Here is a 19,929-nt window from a genome sequence, read left to right on the forward strand (position 1 = left end):
TTTTTTCACACTTTAATTTACAACTTTGCCTCAAGGGTTCGGGTTCGGGTTCGATCCTCATACTTACCTTTTTTTTTTTAACCCCCTCCCCCCAAACACCCGGGTACCCTTCGCTAGTAATATATAAAAATAAATGCAGGGAACAGGGTGTTAAAATGATGTGACATATGTACAGAAATGGACGAATGAAAAAGAGTCTCGTAGAGTTTGTTTTTTATATCTTCATATATCCATTTATTTTCCACATCAATCACGAATACAAAACAGTAAAATAGACTTACTGTTTGAGATAACTGGTATGGTAGCCTTTTATATTTCGAGAATGTAATCTCTTTTTCAGAAAGAAAGGAACCAAAAGAAATGTCATTAAAAAAATGGAAAATATCATAAAACCGGAACCAGAAATGGGTAGGTAGTTGAGCTGTCATGTAGAAATAGGACTTATTTTAAATTAATTCGGTATTCCTATATTCTAATTCATGTGTTATATTTATTTTTTCTTTTTATTATCTGGTTTAATTTTAGCGAATCAGAAATCAGCTATAGTTTTAATCCCAAAGTGAAATACACCATGTGTTATCATGGAAACTAAACTGTATAGACTTCTTATACTCTTCCACATTTATTTACCAGCAATGATTCAAGCAAACTACAATTTCCTCTTATAAAAATTAAAATTATTGGCGTTATTCTATGATTTTATATGAATATTAGTAAGAACACTGGACAAGCATAATTTTTCTGTCTCTTTTGATGGGAGGTGTACAATAGTAATAATAATAATAATTTAAATGTTATTTTCACGTTTTGCCTAATGTAGCCTCCAATCTTCTTCAGGTGTATCTTGTCGAACTTGGGAATCTTTCTGTCAAACTCAGGAATCTGCTTTAATGGAGATCACTAAACCAACACCTCAAACAAGCTGGAACAAAGAAATCAGGGAATGGATTTTTTATTTATTTATTTTTTTTTTGTTTGTTTAAATTCCATTTCCCCCCCCCCCCCAAACAAGGCACAGTGGCACTTTGATGTAGGGGGCTACTATCGGGGCCATAAGTTGCAGGGATACTATGTAGGGAGATGAGCAGCAAGATGTCTGTTCACATTACACTTGAACTTCTGCATGTCATTACAGTTGGGAAAGCAGAATCCCAGAAGGGAGTTCCAAAGTCTAGCAGTTCTGCGTAAGAAACTATTGGAGTAGAAGGCTTTCTTACACCTATGATCTCTACTGTGAAGAGGTGGGATTTTGCTGCTTGTTGGTTTGTCGGGGGTATTCACGTCGAGGGGGTACAAGTGCTTGTAGTTCCTCAGAGCATTCACCATTAAAATACTTGTAGACCAGGCAGAGACTGAAGCTTAGATGACAGTTCAGGACCTATCAGGTTGGCGACTCTCTTTTGAACCCTGTCCAAGAGTGAGAGACAAGTAGCAGATGCATCAGCCAAATGTGACAACAGTATTCTATACATGGGCGAATGGTGGCTTTGTAGAGGTACAGGATACTTTCAAGTATAAGTAGTTTTCTAGCACGGTAGAGAGAGCCCACCTTCGTCGCAACAGCCTTGGCAATGCTCTCAAATGTATCTATTCCAGTTCATGTTCCCTGTAAACGTTAGGCCGAGGAATTTAAAGGAAGTACTTTCGAGTAATGTGTTCTTGGCTATTGCTAATGGTGGTAGAGAAGGTTTCTTATAATTATTGAGGGAAACAAGCTTAGTCTTGGCAGCATTTAATGTGACCATCCATTTTTGTCCCCATTCCACTACAGATTGGAGATCATCATCTAGTGTTTCTGACATTTCCTTAGATATGTATTAATTTGTTTTCCCCTCGTGCCTGTTATAGAGAGTGGTGTAATCAGAAAATATATCTATCTCAGAAACAATTTTATCAGGGAGGTCATTTATGAATATCAGGAATAATAAAGGTCCAAGGATAGACCCTTGAGGTACTCCCGCATTTATATTATATTGTTTAAATGTATGACCGCCGAGGACAACCTGGATTTTTCTCTTACTTAAGGATTTAATTACATTATGTATTCTTCCAGTGATACCATATGATCTAGTTTTCCTTAGAAGACCATCATGCCATACCCTATCAAAAGCCTTAGATATATCGAGGACTACCGCTCTACCCTCTCCTGTTTTGTCCAGTGAACAGTATATACATTCAGAGATTACAGTTAGGATATCTGTTGTGGAATGGGCTTGCCTAAATCAATATTGATTGTCAGTCAGGAGTTTAGCAGCTGTAAGGCGATGGACTAGAGCTTGATAAATTAAAGACTCAAATATTTTGTCGAAAAGCGGGTACAGAAAAACTGACATTTTGTAGTGCATTGCCGTTTCAGGTGATGTTAAATTTCCTGGTTGCCTCAAGTTTGTTGAGATGAAATGTGCAGACTCATGTTTTTTCAGGGTTAGCATTGAGTACATTGTTCCTGAAATACTCTGTCAGACTATTGAGTACATTGTTCCTGAAATGCTCTGTCAGACTATTGAGTACATTGTTCCTGAAATGCTCTGTCAGACTATTGAGTACATTGTTCCTGAAATGCTCTGTCAGACTATTGAGTACATTGTTCCTGAAATACTCTGTCAGACTATTGAGTACATTGTTCCTGAAATGCTCTGTCAGACTATTGAGTACATTGTTCCTGAAATGCTCTGTCAGACTATTGAGTACATTGTTCCTGAAATGCTCTGTCAGACTATTGAGTACATTGTTCCTGAAATGCTCTGTCAGACTATTGAGTACATTGTTCCTGAAATGCTCTGTCAGACTATTGAGTACATTGTTCCTGAAATGCTCTGTCAGACTATTGAGTACATTGTTCCTGAAATACTCTGTCAGACTATTGAGTACATTGTTCCTGAAATGCTCTGTCAGACTATTGAGTACATTGTTCCTGAAATGCTCTGTCAGACTATTGAGTACATTGTTCCTGAAATGTTCTGTCAGACTATTGAGTACATTGTTCCTGAAATACTCTGTCAGACTATTGAGTACATTGTTCCTGAAATGCTCTGTCAGACTATTGAGTACATTGTTCCTGAAATGCTCTGTCAGACTATTGAGTACATTGTTCCTGAAATACTCTGTCAGACTATTGAGTACATTGTTCCTGAAATGCTCTGTCAGACTATTGAGTACATTGTTCCTGAAATACTCTGTCAGACTATTGAGTACATTGTTCCTGAAATGCTCTGTCAGACTATTGAGTACATTGTTCCTGAAATACTCTGTCAGACTATTGAGTACATTGTTCCTGAAATGCTCTGTCAGACTATTGAGTACATTGTTCCTGAAATACTCTGTCAGACTATTGAGTACATTGTTCCTGAAATACTCTGTCAGACTATTGAGTACATTGTTCCTGAAATGCTCTGTCAGACTATTGAGTACATTGTTCCTGAAATACTCTGTCAGACTATTAAGTACATTGTTCCTGAAATGCTCTGTCAGACTATTGAGTACATTGTTCCTGAAATACTCTGTCAGACTATTGAGTACATTGTTCCTGAAATGCTCTGTCAGACTATTGAGTACATTGTTCCTGAAATGCTCTGTCAGACTATTGAGTACATTGTTCCTGAAATACTCTGTCAGACTATTGAGTACATTGTTCCTGAAATGCTCTGTCAGACTATTGAGTACATTGTTCCTGAAATGCTCTGTCAGACTATTGAGTACATTGTTCCTGAAATGCTCTGTCAGACTATTGAGTACATTGTTCCTGAAATGCTCTGTCAGACTATTGAGTACATTGTTCTTGAAATGCTCTGTCAGACTATTGAGTACATTGTTCCTGAAATGCTCTGTCAGACTATTGAGTACATTGTTCCTGAAATGCTCTGTCAGACTATTGAGTACATTGTTCCTGAAATGCTCTGTCAGACTATTGAGTACATTGTTCCTGAAATGCTCTGTCAGACTATTGAGTACATTGTTCCTGAAATGCTCTGTCAGACTATTGAGTACATTGTTCCTGAAATGCTCTGTCAGACTATTGAGTACATTGTTCCTGAAATGCTCTGTCAGACTATTGAGTACATTGTTCCTGAAATACTCTGTCAGACTATTGAGTACATTGTTCCTGAAATGCTCTGTCAGACTATTGAGTACATTGTTCCTGAAATGCTCTGTCAGACTATTGAGTACATTGTTCCTGAAATGCTCTGTCAGACTATTGAGTACATTGTTCCTGAAATACTCTGTCAGACTATTGAGTACATTGTTCCTGAAATGCTCTGTCAGACTATTGAGTACATTGTTCCTGAAATGCTCTGTCAGACTATTGAGTACATTGTTCCTGAAATACTCTGTCAGACTATTGTGCATCTGAAAGTCATCGCTTAATGATGTACGACCGTAAATCCCGTGCTTACATCACCAGTCAAAGATCATCTACATAGATAAATCTGCAAATTTCTTCAACTTTCACTTGATCATTAGAATATATTGACAAGGGTAGGAGTAAAGATTGGTCTTTTGCTTTTAGGAGAGTCTGTTTTTTAAAGGCCTTTGCTGGCTTTTCTTTGCTCCCATTTGGACAAAAAATCTCTGGTTGATGAGAGTGAAAAAATTTTTTTTTTTTTTTACTCTTTTTCACCCCAAACAATATTGTGGAGCTATTATTTGGGATCGTGTTTAACAGAGGATTGTGGGGAGTTGAACAGCAAGATGCTTGTTCATATTACATTTAAACTTTTGCAGGTTAGTACAGTTAGGGTAGCAAGAAACTGAGAGGAAGTTCCAAAGTTTAGCAGTCCAAGGAAAGAAAGGAAAGAAAGTATTAGAGTAGGCTTTCTGGCATCTAGGGACCTGAAGGAGTTTTGCTGCTTGTTAGGAAAGTCAGGAGTATATACGTTGAGGCGACACAAGTGCTATGGGTTTATCAGAGAACATGCTGTCAAAGTACTTGTAAAACAGGCACAGGTATGCAACAATGTGTCGATGGCACAGAGGTTGGTGCTTGGCTGATAGTGTTTATTATTAGATTTGAGACTCTTTTTTAGACCCTGTCTAAAACTGAAAGACTAATGGTAGACGCAAAAACCCAAATGTGGTAACAATGCTTCATGAATGGACAAATAATTCTGACAAATGCTGCGTTCTTCGTTATTTGTCAGTAATAATGTCTTGTGGTTAACGTATCATATACAGCTGTTAGGTTAAGAAACACTTTTCCTGTGATCCATTTTTCTTCATATCCATCTTAAAATATATTGGGTCAGGTTGAGACGCTGATCACAACAGGAACTTTCTGGAGGTAAACCGGAGTAGAAGGAGAGGCATAGAACCAGTGGAGATCCTAATGATGTATGATTTTCAGATGGCATGTAGCATTTGAAGATGACTTGGATCCTCCCGGTTGTCAAAAAAAAAAAAAAAAAAAAGAATTTTTTCAAATTAACTACAATACAACTGAAGTGAATTAAAACAAGGCCGATAGCCATTAGTCGCGTGCTCTCGTGTAATGAATAAATGCGTGAATGTAGGATTGACATGAAATTCTTAAAGATAAACTAAAATGACCGAAAATGGGCTGAAATGACTTAAATAAATAAAAAGTAAATGACTTAGAATGACTTTAATGAACTTAAGGATGAATTGAATGACCTTAAGAATGACTTGAATGCTTAAAAAATAACTGGAATCCTTCAAAAACAACTTGAATGATCTGGAGACTGACTGGTTGTAAAGTGGGTGATCATTTTACATTAAATTAATACAGAAAAGTGATCCCCCACTTATCACAATAAGTACAGCATGTAGTAAGAACAGATACTACACTTTGATCTTGGCCAAAAGCCCAAGAAAAATTTGCTCCACACCGAGCAAATTAGGCACAAGGCCGATTTTTAATGTGAGGAGTGAAGGGGAAATGGGGACCCACTCCCCGGAGAGTAGGGGAGCTCGATAGTGAGAATTGGCATGAAGGGTTGCCCCCACATTGACCAAGGTCTCATATGTGGAGTTGCCCCCACATATGGTCCTTGCTTGCAGCATCTGCCGGAACAGACACTACACCCTGATCTTGGCCAAAAGGCCAAGAAAAGCTTAAAAAGCTAAGAACAGCATCTATTAACAAAAGACCTTTGATCTTAACCAAAAAGGCCAAGCACAAAAGTGTTACGGACAAACCGACAGACCGACCGACCGAGGGAGTGACTTATAGAGTCGCTTGCACTCGATTAAAAATAGGAAAACAATGACTATGCTTTACAGGTGCATGGTTTCACAGTTATAAGTAAGAACTAGTAAAAAAATGTAAAGAAAAAAATGTGTACAAAAAAGAAAAGAAGGAGTGTACTGCTAAAAGAAAAGAATGTAGAAAAGAAAATAAACCACTTCAGACACAAAGGAAATTAAACAATTTTAGAAAGATGATGCATTCCATACTGGACCTTCATTGATGAACTGTTGGAACTTGCAGTTGAAGTGTGTATGTGCGCTAAAAACTTTTGACACACATGACCAACACTGACAAAATTAGTATTCTTTTATAGCTCACTCTCTCATCCGACAAATATTCAAAAATTGGCCAAAAACATTCATTCTTTCACTGTCAACTGGACTGTTTTTTTAAAAGAATGGGTCACTTTCTTTTGTCGACATTTTTGCAAAGTCATCACACACCTTGCAATGACTAGTCTTATTTCAAAACCCGCCGACGTCATTTGTCACAGTGAGTGTGAGAGCTAGACAGTTGGCTTTTTTTAACTTCTTTTCCTCCTTCGCATTACAGGTTCGAGCCTGCCTGCCTACTACATTTTTTTTTTGTACGTACTATTTTCAATTTTTTAAGAGGGTTGGTTAATTTCTTTTTTAAAAATTTTTTTAGGGCTCCGTTGCTCATTACCCTCACCATAAACCGGTACCGTCTGAAAAAGCAATCCCTCGAAAGCATAATATGTGAAAATTAGAAAAAAGATTAATTCTGTGACAGTAAAGGACCACTATTTGGAAGGGGGGGGGGTCTTCTTCGCATCGCTCTTTTCACAAGTCACACATGCATAATTAACTGAAACTATGTTTAAAAAGCTTATTTTTCAATGTCATGACATCTTATTTTGCAACGTCATGACGTCATAAGCTCTCGTGGCCATGTGGGCAAATGCGTTTGCGCGTAACTTTTCCCTTCTTTCCCATTTCATGTTTGAGCCCGGCTACTGCAGCTCATTTTTTCTTTTTTTTTCGATCGCATGGATTTGATTGAAAGAAAAGTTGGTGTGATTCATTTAATTGGGAGGGGGGAGGAGATTTTTTGATCCAGTGCACAGTCCTGAATATCCAAAGAATAGTTTCTTCTCTTCGTATCCTTTCTGCTGAAATATCTGGTGGGGAGGTTGTCACATACTTCTTTTTTAAGTGATTACATTTTTGTGTTTTTATCTGTTCTTTTATTTTTGAAATTGTTGTGGGTGTATCGATGAAAGTGCTCAATATCGTTAGTATAGCAGGTGTGTCAAAACTGAACTTCATGTCGACCCGGGCAATGCCAGGTATTGATGTTAGTATTTAATAAGATGAAAAGAGGCCACACAAGAAATTGAAAATATCTCTAATTGTGAATTTTGATTAAAATAAGTATCTCATCAAACACTGATTCATATTGAAACAAATTTACTTGAGAAAAATAATGTCCTAGATTGTCTGCTGATGAGCCTTTTTGAATAAACACTGATTAGCCATTTTCTCTGATGGATATCTCGAGTAGTTGATTCTGTGGGTGGCTCAATAGGGATGACTGAGAATAACCAGAATCTAAGATTTGTGGTCAAAAGTATATATATTCCAGTCCATCGGCGAGAGAATGTTTTGATTTGGTTAAGCAAAAGTTTCATTTTACAATTCTGCTGTTCAACTTAGGAAAGCAAGTACCATTTTAATCTCCAAAGGAAAATGAACTTTGTTTAATTGTTTTCGAATGAGAGTTGTTGTTTTATTTGGATGGGGAATTCCTTTGGGGTTTTTTTTTTGCGAAAACATTGACCAAATTTTCCCACGAAAACACAATGAAAGCTTAATGGAATTTTTTTTTAAATTTAAGAAAATTAAAAGGAAAAACGGTACTTATATGTTACCGTGCTAAAACAATAACATTATTATTTAGAAAGCCATTCTTAAGATGGGGAGGTAAGAAAATTTTGTAACTATTCTGTACTTTCACCTAATAATTTAAAAGATCATTTAAACATATCGTAAAACTCAAATTTAACTTGAAAATACGATTTTAAAAATAGCACGGCAACATAAGTACATAAGCATCGGAAAAACAGTTAAAAAAAAAAAAAATTTTTTAAAATGCACTGTATGGTAAGTTTCATGAATAAATATTTATTTTTTATGCAAACAAATGTTTTTTTAAATGATTTCCCTTTTTATCTCATTTTATTATATTTATTTTTTGTCTATTCATTTTTCTACCATACCGAATATAGGTAAGGGTTAGGTTGTGTTTCTGTTAGTGTTAGGGTTTAAGTTATTTTTTTTTTTAACCTGTACATATTTGCACATGTACGGCAAATATTAGTTTTAACTATAAGTTTCTATTTTTAAGAAAATCTAATATTTGCTTCCGGAGACTGTAGTGTCTACATCAACTCTATTAGATTCATGGTGACATGATTTTAACAAGTTTTCAAAACTTTATTGCAATGGTGATGCCTTAAGTTTTGCTAAATTGATTGAATTTTCCACAATATTTTTATTATATTTGCCAATTATCAGCTGCTATGATTTTCATTGAATAAATGTTTTGGCATCTTCTGGTGATTTGTGTAATCTGCCTGGAATATGCCGACAAGAAATGAAATGCTTATTCAAATCCAGATTGTTTTCAATTATTGTCCTCCGCCCCAATGATTACCATTCTCTTTTTCAATGTTATGGTCAAGGGATGGGTAATAAATAGGGCTATGACAACAGCATATTCTTTTCCTTGTTTTGATTTTCAGGTATATATCCATTGATATCTTATATGCTTTTGTAGAGTGATGTGGTTCTCGGTTGATTAATTGAGTCTAACTGTTTCGGATATATACTCGAGAGTCAAAATAATGAAAAGAATGTGCTATTGTCATAGCCCTAGTAATAAACGATATTTTCTGGTCAGGAAGTGGGTGATTATTTTATGTTATTTTTATATAGTGAAGTTGCGCCCCACTTTTAAAAAAAAAATTGCACGTTTCTGTAATCTCACACAAAAAATATAATCTTATTTTGATATTTTATTTTTTGAGAATGTAATCTCACACAAAAAATATAATCTTATTTTGATATTTTATTTTTTGAGAATGCGGGGATAAAATTGAAAATTTATCACATAATGTCCCAGGTGTCAAAGAAACAAGATGACATGCCACTTTTCTTTGCACTAGATTTGTAATCTTAATGACATACTCTTAACGCAGCTTCTTTTTTTCTTTTTTTTTTTTTTTTTTTACAAAGGAATCACCACTTATCAAGGCCCAGAGGCCATTCGAAGATAAGGGTTAAAGAGTGGTCAAAAGGACATTATCATAGTAATTGTTAGAAGTGTAAATTTAGTAACCCGATTACTTAAGCGGAACGGTTTATCAAGAACTTGTTTACATTGGACTTGAAGACGGCCATATTGTAGTCAGCTGGAAAGCATGTAAATGGAAGAGAGTTCCACAAGTGTGCAGTTCTTAGAAAGAAGCTTGTTTCATGGAATCTACGTGTAGGTTTAGGCACAGATAAAGAGTGGGGGAAATTATTGATAGTGTTTACAGCTAAACGAGTGTTTCTCGTGAATTTTTGGCGAAGTGGGACCATAGATTGGAGCTCAGACGAGCACTTGGCATGAAAATAACAATAAAACAGAGACCGACAGAAAATAACGATAAAACAGAGACTGACAGAAAATGAAGCAGGTGTGTAGCAGCAATGGCAGTTGTGGACAACTGTAGCAGCAGAGACAGCTTAAGTTTGCGAGTTTGAATCTGCTTTTGGTTTATAAGCTGGACATTGATTGGTGCAAGTATTTAATTTCCTTTCTGGCTTATCCAATTACAGGCCATCTCTCAGATGAACTGAACACATGATAAAAGTTAATAAAAAAAGGTTAACACATGGCTTACTTCCTTTTTCTTTGTCCAGGACACGGTACCGACAACAACTACACGTAGCTCAAACCAACCCACAAACTTCTCTTGAGGCGCAACAAAATACCATTACCCCAGGCCTTTGACCCTGGGTTCGACTGACAAGAAGATGCATAATCCATCATAGCTACCATTAAACCTTGACTTCAATATTTGCGTACAGTACATGAAACTGAAAATGTGACAGTGATACATGTTCATTTACACAATTCTGACGCAGCACGTTCAGAACTGCAGAACACAATGCGAAAGAAGATCGCTGATACATCTCTGAGCAAACACCGGTGTGATTATGTGAACTTTTTTCTCTTCAAACAAAACTTTATAACTTTTTGTCTTCATCAATACTCATGAACTTATTCCATTACTAATACTCTTCTCTTTTCTATTCCTCTTTTATTTCTGCATTGACGCAGATGACACAATAAAATTGTTTTAAAATGTTAGAATGAGAATTTGTTTTTCTATTCTGCAGGTGTTCTCTGTTCAAAAGCTCCACAGATTTATTGGTGGATTAAACAAACACCAAAAAAACACTTGTCATTTTTAAAATAATTTATTTTAACATGAAACGAAAAAACTCTTTTTCTTTGTTAATGAAAGAATAAATGATCTTCATATTCGACTAAAACTTGTTTTGTCACTGTGCACAGATCTCATTTGTACATGAATGCTTTAGATGGTTGTCAGAAAGGCAAATGATCTAAACGATTAAAAGAGATAGGGGAAAGAGAGAGAGGAAGGAGAAGAGGAGAGAGAGGGAGGTGTAGCAATCATAGCGATTACATATGACTACAGCAATAGCAGTGACAGCTCTTGGCCAAATTTTTAATATGTGTTTGGTTTATAAGCTCGATGCTGATTGGTGCAAGCATTGAACTTCCTTTCTGGCTTGCCCAATCAGAGGCCATTTCAAAGGAAGGGCTTATAATGACGTCACAAGAAAATTTGACAATTCAAATCCTCATTTTTTTTTTTTTCGAGATAAAAATATTGTTATATCATACTAAGAATTTTGTAATTGTGACATTTCCATTTTGTAATTGAAATAATCTTTGAAAAAAAAAAAAAATGAGGAGATAGAAAATATTTGAAAATCCCAAAAGGATTAAGTTTTAATAATCTATGCAATACTGACCCAATGGGTCACAATTAGTCTAGTGAAATAATAGAAGTTAGATGAAAATATATTGACATTATTTTGAAATAAAAATAATTTTTTTATTAAGCTATGATCATAAAACCAATAGCTAAGCTAATTAGGGAATGCATAAAACTTAGGAATATCACAAAAGTTAGACAATACAGAACTCCGAAAAATGTGACAGTGATACATGTTCAGTCACACAATTCTGAGGTAGCACGTTCAGGACTGCAGAACACAATGTGAAAGGAGATTGCCAGTACATCTCTGAGCAAACACCAGTGTGATCATGCAGAGGGCCTAATTTGAATGTATATCGTCACAGGTTTTGTCTGTTCAGCCACAACAGAGCGATATTTAAGCATTGTGGTAGGGCAAGAATCATAAAATAATCTGTAGGCAACAGAAACAACTGTTACATTCCGGTGAGTAGATAGCAGATTTAATCCAAGCAGATCATATACACCAGAGGGAACAGAGTTGTGGCAGGGAATATGTCGTATATATTTGATGGCATGCTACTGTAGATGCTCAGGAGAATCAGAGAACACCTTGCCAACTCCGACAAACACTAGGGATCCATATTCTATGTGGTGACGAATCATTGCCTTGTAAAGCCTAGTCAGCAAATGCCATGCATGAGGAATTTAGTAACTCAGAATACACAACACGTAAAGGTTCCTATTAACCCTATTGGATATATAAGACAAGTGGTCGTCAAACCTGAGATTGACAGATAGTTATGAAAATCAAGAATGGCACAAATGTGTCCTAATGTAACGAAGCCGGGCGACACCGGATAAACTTGCTTCCTAGGTTGAGGGTGAGTGGGATGGAGCTGGGTGAGAGGTCTCAGTCCCATCTCGTGAGAAACCAACGAATTGTCATCGAGTGACAAGTAAATTATTTGGAGTTCAAAAGGGCCAGATTAAAGATAAGCCAGATGTCGGGTTGGCGAGGAAAACGCAAGGAGGTCTGGGGAGGGTCGATGAGTAAGTCGACCACGAGTGTAAACGATAACATGATTCACTTAAGCCAACAAGTTGGGGGTGACGAGAGAGAACGAACAATCCCCGAAAACAATTGAATTAGTCATTCTAATTTCAAGGAGACAAATTGGTTAAATGCCTAGACAGATAACTAATTCTCGGAATTGAATCGAAAGGGGGTCGGTTGGGAAGGTAGAGAGAGAGAGAGAGAGAAAGAATTATGATTACCCGTCGAATAGAGAGGTTGGGCCGACTACGGAAGGAAAGGAGCATGACGTTTAATAAAACTACTGCGGAGATAGACAAACAAGGAGAATCGGGCAGTCTGTCGAACAGAGAAGTTGGGAAGCTACGCGTGCCGCCAGCCTCTTCTAATTAAGACGAAGACAATTAACAAGACGACCACTTAGAGTTTTGTAAAATACACTGTGGGGGTTGCATTCCAAGCCTGACGAAGTATAAGTGACGAGCCGGGCCTTAATGTATACCGAATCACTAAATGAACAGCCTAAAACTATCCTCATCGTTGTTGATTGTTTCCATTTATACTTGTGAAGACTGCCCTTCGATTTCAGCATAACCAAACTTGACTTTCCAGCCGTCGCAGACAGAGAGAGACGGCCACCGACGAGAAGACGATCACGACCGAAATTACCAAGAATTCCCGATTGGGTGTTACAACACTAGACGGCCAGATACCAACGTCCAATTCGGAGAAACTCAGTAGCAGAAGGAGAGAGACGGATGCTTGTGCGGGGTCCGAGGCTCGAAGGAGCGAAAATATAGCCAACCGTCCTTAGGGTTAGTGCGCGTCGTTTTTCACCGTGCACGCGCGACCCCTGCGAGGGAGAAAGGGTTATACTAAAATCAATTTCCATGGACAGGAAAAAGAGAGAGATATCTAGAGGACAACAGCACAACCGTTTTTGCCGGATTTTTTTTTTTTTTTACCCCAGTCTTCCGCTCATTAATCAATTATATCTATTTACTAAAACTCTGTTATCTTGCTTGTTACCATGCACACTTGGATGGAATGATGCAAATAATTAAAAGAGACAGAGAGTCAGAAAAAGAGAAAGACAGGAAGTCTAGTACATCATACAATGAGAAATCGTCAGCAGAATTCATTAAATGATATTCATTCTTGTCAATTCTCTCGTGATATTCATTATTATTCAACTGTCAATCTATCAATTTCATTAACCCCTATCATTGAGTGGATTCTAACTTTGATAAATGATGACATAAGCTAAAACAAGTGAAGCATGAATGGTCCCCCATGAGTGCACAGTGGACGAGGTATAAAAAAAATGACTAAGTTCAGCATTCCCCCACCCTCCATTTAGCCCCCCCCCCAGGGGATGTCAAATCCTGGTGAAAATGAACAAACGGTGCAGTTTTAAGCCTTGACATATGTAAACTTGAGTTCTGCACCATGCAAAAAAAGAAATAACTAAATTCATCATCCCCCCACATTTAGCCCCAAAAGTTCCCAAGGCCTTTACATATTTAAATTTGAGTTCAGCACCATGCAAAACTGCTAAATAGACATACACAGAAAATTTTAGACAAATATTGTAAAATAGTCCCAAAAATGGAGTGTTTTTATTAGTCATAAAAGAGCCCCTGAGTTATCATGAAATATAGACAAATAAAATTATATAGAAATCAGTTGGTTACAACTTTTCAGAAAGTTTTATAAAAATCCAACGCACCAATTTTTTTAATAAGCATAAAAGTGTCAATTTTAGTCATTTTAACCTGAAAGACACCCCTAGGGGAGCAACCAGAGTTTTCCCAGAAAATCCGTTCTGTTACATTTTTACTCGTGTTTAATGTTTGTGCAAAATTTCCAAGAATTCCAAAGCGTAGTTATTGAGAAAAGTGTGGAAAGATGAACGGTTACCCCCACATATGGTCCAAAAATAAAAAAAGAAAGAGGATAAAGGGAATCTATTATGACATCACAATAGGGAAAAAATAAGAGACAAAGAAAAAAAAGAAAGGAGGGGTCTATTATGACATCACAATGGATTTTGACTTTGTAAAATCCTTTTAATCCTTGTAAAAACATATCAACCTATGTCAAAATTAAGAAATTATGCATTCAATAATATTAGCGTGACCTGTGGAAATTCCACAGCGGCATCTTTCAGATGTAATATATTCATGATGGGCATTTTATGGACGTTCAGCGTGACTGGAGACCCGCAATATTATTGTAGCCCTTTTGTTAAAACTGTAAAAGTATTTATCTAAGTAATCTGGTTAATGTAGTGTCAGAATATATCTGGTTATTACAGTTTCTCCAATATCCTTATAGCAGTATGTGACATATTTCCATTGTATGGATGCCCGGTGCGAATAGAAACCCCCATATCATCATTATAACATCTTTAGATAGAACAGATACTACCCTTGCCAGAAGACCAAGAAGATACTTTAGTTTCACATAAGGCCCAAAAGCGATATAATTTTTTTTTAAAATTTTTATTTTATATTGTGTTTTCAATGATCGGGAGATCCTGTTTATTAAAAAAGGAGGATAGAAGGTGATAACATTCTATGAACATTAAATTAACGTATCTATATACAAATAATTTAATGTTTGTAGTATGATATCAACTTCTATCCTCCTTTTTAATGAATAGGATTTTTCAATTCAATAATTTATAATCTGGAAACCGTGACACACGTATGTCTGTTAAAAGGTACTACGGTATTAATATATAGATATATAATAAATACTGATCCAGCGGGTCATGGGCAGTATAGTATTTAAAAAAAAAAAAAAAATGAGATAAAATGTTAAAAATAAATAAATAATCAGTTAGTAAAAAATGTAACGTACTTGTTTCCCTTATTTTTATTTTCTTGTTTATGTGTGCGTGTGCGTGTTTTAGGAGGGTTCAATTTGTTAAATTTCAGGCATACAAAAGCCATGTTTGGTTCAATTATAGTTTAGAGAACTTTGGAACATCTTTTCTATTTCGCTTTATTTTTATTATTATTATTATTATTATTTTTTGTGTGTTTGTTTGTTTGTTTTTCCTCGTCCACATTTTGGATACAATGCCCCTTCTCGGGGGGGGGGGGGGCGGATTTCTCAATCCCACCTTCCGACCCTAGCGTCATTTTTTGCAGTGGAAGAGAACCAAAATAGTTCTAAATGGATGTTTTGTTAGTATTTGGAAATAAAATTCTAAGTTACTTTTTTATAGTGTTACGAATGTTAATTCAATCTTAGCGGCCACTTATATATTTTTTAACAAACTAAAAGACAAATGAATAAAAAATGGGCATTGTTTTAAATTGTGTTAAAAAATTTTAATGGATGGATAATTTAAGAAATCAATTTTTAGTGCATATTTAGAATTACACTTATTTAAAATAATAAAAATACAGAAAAAAATCTTTGTGTGCGTATTGGTCACGGAATGAAGATGTTATATCCCCCCCCCCCCAAAAAAAAATTACGTAAACTCATCAAGTAGTTTTTTTTTTAATTTTTTTTTTATTAAAGAAAATAACATTTTATGAGTTTTAGCGAATATAGAAATAGATAAATCTTGTTAATTGAATCGAGTTGTCCGCCCTTGAATATTAATGCATTCTTCACCAATATAGTTACTGGTTGCTCTTCCATCCAGCTCGTCATAAAATCTGAATTTTTAAATAAACTACCTGATCAATTTACGTGATTTTTTGGAATATGATATCTTCGTTCTGCGACAGGTACGTGCATAATTTTTGGTACTTGTACAGTTTAATCAAGACATTAAAATATGAAAATATCGAAAAAAGATTATATTGTACGTATCCGTTATGGAATGAAGTTCTCCGAAAAAAATTTTTTTTAACTTAATTTCATCAAGTAGTTTTTTTGTGTTTGTGTGTGTGTGTGTGTGTGTGTGTGTGTGTGTGTGTGTGTTTTTACAGCGAAAAAACAGTTTGTTATATACAAAAGGTTCGATTTTTAGGAAGAAAATCGAGTATTAAAGATGGGGAGGGAGTGTCGGCGCTTTAAACTGAGTTATCTCCCCGTGACTTGTTAAAAAATTCAAAGATGGCTACCTTCAACGCGCTGTCATAAAAACGTGTTTTTCCGCTGTAAAAAAAAAACAAAACAAAAAAAAAAAAAACTACTCGATCAAATTAAATGAAATTTTTTGGGGGGGATCTTCAGTCCAAAACGGATACGCACAATATAATCTTTTTTCGATATTTTCATTTTTTAATGTATTGATTAAACTGTACAAATACATTTTCTGTATATTGATTTTTCAAAATAAGTGTAAGTCTAAACAAGCACCCAATTTTTTAAAATATAAAATGGCCGTAAAAGATAAAAATTTGGCATAAAAATTGAATTTAAAAGTAAATTATAATTTTATTTCTAGACAAAAAAAAATAATACCGTGCTTTATAAACAAAGGCGACAAATCAAAGGGGATAAATCGTGAAACAAGGAATTTACTATTAAATTGTTAGGTGAAAGTACAGGATCGTTACAAAACACCCCAATTTAGCTAAACAACAAACAGTAAAAACAGTACTTTAATTAAATTAATTAAACTTTAAATAATTTTCAGTTCTGTTTCGTAAATTTATATAAAATAGAAAGTATAAAATATGCTAAAATAAGCAATCTGAGTTATGGCCCCTGTTTCTGCAATTAAAAAAAATCGATCCGTCGCCTTTCTTTGTGCAAGCACCAAAAAAATAAGTACCACTTCTGACCAAGCATTGGTTTTGTTCAATGTTTGAGGGAATAACAATCGAAATAAGGAAAAGTATTCGAAGAAACCCTATTTAATAATATTATAGTTTTAATTTATAAAATTAGATAATTAAAAAAAAAAAAAATGGTTTCATTGGCATCGTTTTAACATCGCTGCCCGCGCTGTTACCAAAATTTTAAAAGCTTCTTCGCTTCCTGGGGCGACATTCTTGTCCGGGTGCAATAGAACTGCTAATTTCCGATAAGCTTTGTTAATCTCTTCTTTGGTGGCATTAGGGTGCACCCCCAGTTGTTCGTAATCGAATCTGGCATTTTTCAACCTGTGGATCACATCGACCTGATCCTTGGTGAATCCCAGCTGGGTGTGCAGAGAGATCTTCGTGCCCCCGTTCTCCACGGTGGTCACCACATCGGAGAGGAGAGTGCTGAACATTTCGAAGATCCCCTCGCCAGTTTGGGCCGACGTCTCAAAATAATGGAAGCCGTGCGAGTTTGCCCAGAGTCGGGCTTCGAGTTCATCCACACATCGTCTCTTGTCGAGTTTGTTGCCACAGACACACACAACCACATTGTCCATGTCGGCCGAACTGGCGATTTCACTTTTCATTTCGTCCAGCCAATGGTCGAGGGCATCGAATGTGGCCCGGTTGGACAGGTCAAACACAAGCAACCCAGCCTGGGTGTCCCGGTAGAACTCGTTGCGGACATCATAGAACATGGGTTGGCCAGCCATGTCGAATATATTTAATCGAACATCGCGGTTTTTTACTTGGACCTTGGTCACTCCATAATCAATGCCGATGGTCACTAAATATTTGTGGACAAAGCGTCTCTCGCAATAGCGTTTTACGATGCAACTTTTGCCGACTTCAGCTTCTCCCATTGTTATCATTTTGACTCGTAACCTCGGTGGACGTTGGAAATCCATAACGACAACAAAACAAGTTCTTTACAAAAAATAAATAAAATAAATAAATAATAATTAATGCTTTTTTTATGTATATATATAATATTTTTAAAAGTTTTCCAATTTATTATTATTATTCATTTCCATAGATTTTATCCAACTTTGACAAACTTTGAAAAAGTTCCACTCCATACTTTTTTTTTTTTTTACTCGCAAACTTGAAGAATAAGCATTTTTGGTAGCATTAATTATCGGCGCTTCCGCTCCACCAAGAAATAATCCGACAAGGGAAATGTAACAATTAAAATATGTTTAGCTTCAGAGATAATCCATTCAGTTGTAATCTAATGTCATTACCATGAGATTTAAAAAAAAATAAATAAATCATTATTTGTTGTTTGAAGTTTGGCAAGAAAATAAAACACGTCACTACGGCGACGGCAAAACGCTAAACAACTCCGAGTTACTTCCCTTGGCAGTATACTCTTCAACTTGCAACAATTATGAACACCAAAATGTTATGTAGACTTACCAAAAGGGCACATTTTTACCCCTTCAAATGCCATCTTTATGATTAGTTACTCACATGAAACGGGCTGTTTTGTTTGTTAGTATGAATATAATTTGACATCGAGAAAACAAGCTGACATGCCACCTTTGATAGTTATACCTTTTTTCCATGCACCATAAAACTAAGGCCCTCTTGTAGTTTAGAGAAATCTAAATATGAGGTTTGGCCAAGATCAAAGTTTAGTATCTGTTCCGACAGATGCTGCAAGCTATGACTAGCAAAGACCAGATGTGGGGGCAACCCCACATGCCTGACCTTTAACCAGCTCCCATTTCCCACCACTCGGGAGCTGGTCCCCTTTTTCCTTTCTCCCTCCCTTCACTCCTCACATTAAAAATCGGCCTTGTGCCTAATTTGCTCGGTGGGGGAGCAAATAAATACCATCTGTTCCGACAGATACTGCAAGCAAAGACCATATGTGGGGGTAACCCCACATCAGACCTTGGTCAATGTAGGGGCAACCCTTCATACCAACAGTTACTATCCAGCTCCCATTTCCCACCTCTCGGGAGCTCGTCCCCCTTTTCCCTCCCCCCCCCTCCACATTAAAAAACGGCCTTGTGCCTAATTTGCTCAGTCGAGAAGCAAATAATACAATCTGTTCTTCAGATGCGGCACTTCCATTTCTCGTTCTCTTTCAGTGGAGGAGAAATCCTTCACGACTGAGACAATTTTTATTTTTGTACCTTTTCTCCACGTTAGAATTGGTACACACCGCTTGTAAGAATGTAATTTGGTTGGCTATTGAAATTGATGTAATTATTATAAGAGAATTTTAAGATTAAAATGAAACAATATTGAAATTGACGTAATAGAAATAAAGTCAAGCGATATTAGAAAACAGAATATTTTTTATTAAATGATTTTTATTAAATACGGAAATTTGTTATTAAATGATTTAGTTTTTTTTTTTTTCAAGTTTTATGATATCTTTTTTCTTTTTTTTTTAATAAAATTGTTAGGTGGAATCACAGAATAGTTACAAAACGCCCTTCCCTCCCCATGTTAAGAAGGCCTGTGAAAATAACGTTATTATTTCAGCACGATAACAAAAATGCACAAGTACCAATGATTTTTATTAAACACAGAAACAAACAAATAAACATAATTAGAAATGATATTGTTCTCGGATACATAATAATATACAAGCAACATTTTACGTCATGTAATTCTTGTGACGTTAATACATGACAAACAATTTGTTCTAGGCCTCCTTGTGCATGTTGCATTTTCGATTTTTTTTTTCTTTATTGCTGATTTTACAGCTAAATTTTATTACTGCTGATTTTACTACTAAACTGCATTGAACATAAGGCTTATTTTTCACCTCAACACGTCGATTTGAGTTGTCCTCCCCTTTTTTATTTTATCGAATTTAATCATGGCTTTTTTATTTTATCGAATTTAATCTATGACTCGCTTAGTCATAAAATTTGAT

General features: G+C 35.8%; 1 protein-coding gene and 1 pseudogene across 1 annotated transcript; both read right to left on the reverse strand.

The window, feature by feature from the left end:
- Window positions 1-5,710: 5,710 nt before the first annotated feature.
- LOC145244199 (U2 spliceosomal RNA) lies at window positions 5,711-5,833 on the reverse strand (annotated as a pseudogene).
- An 11,233-nt stretch (window positions 5,834-17,066) lies between these two features.
- LOC145243509 (dnaJ homolog subfamily C member 27-like) lies at window positions 17,067-18,389 on the reverse strand. Its single transcript, XM_080106474.1, has one exon. The coding sequence runs from the start codon at window positions 17,939-17,941 to the stop codon at window positions 17,144-17,146; it is 798 nt and encodes a 265-aa protein (XP_079962600.1). The 5' UTR covers window positions 17,942-18,389; the 3' UTR covers window positions 17,067-17,143.
- Between the last annotated feature and the right edge of the window lie 1,540 nt (window positions 18,390-19,929).

Source organism: Euprymna scolopes, chromosome 22 (genome assembly GCF_053919585.1).
Source record: "Euprymna scolopes isolate OS-2025 chromosome 22, ASM5391958v1, whole genome shotgun sequence".
Taxonomy (NCBI): domain Eukaryota; kingdom Metazoa; phylum Mollusca; class Cephalopoda; order Sepiida; family Sepiolidae; genus Euprymna; species Euprymna scolopes.

Excerpts from the sequence above, each read along its gene's own strand:
- LOC145243509 (XM_080106474.1), bottom strand. The coding sequence starts at position 17,941 with ATGGATTTCCAACGTCCACCGAGGTTACGAGTCAAAATGATAACAATG.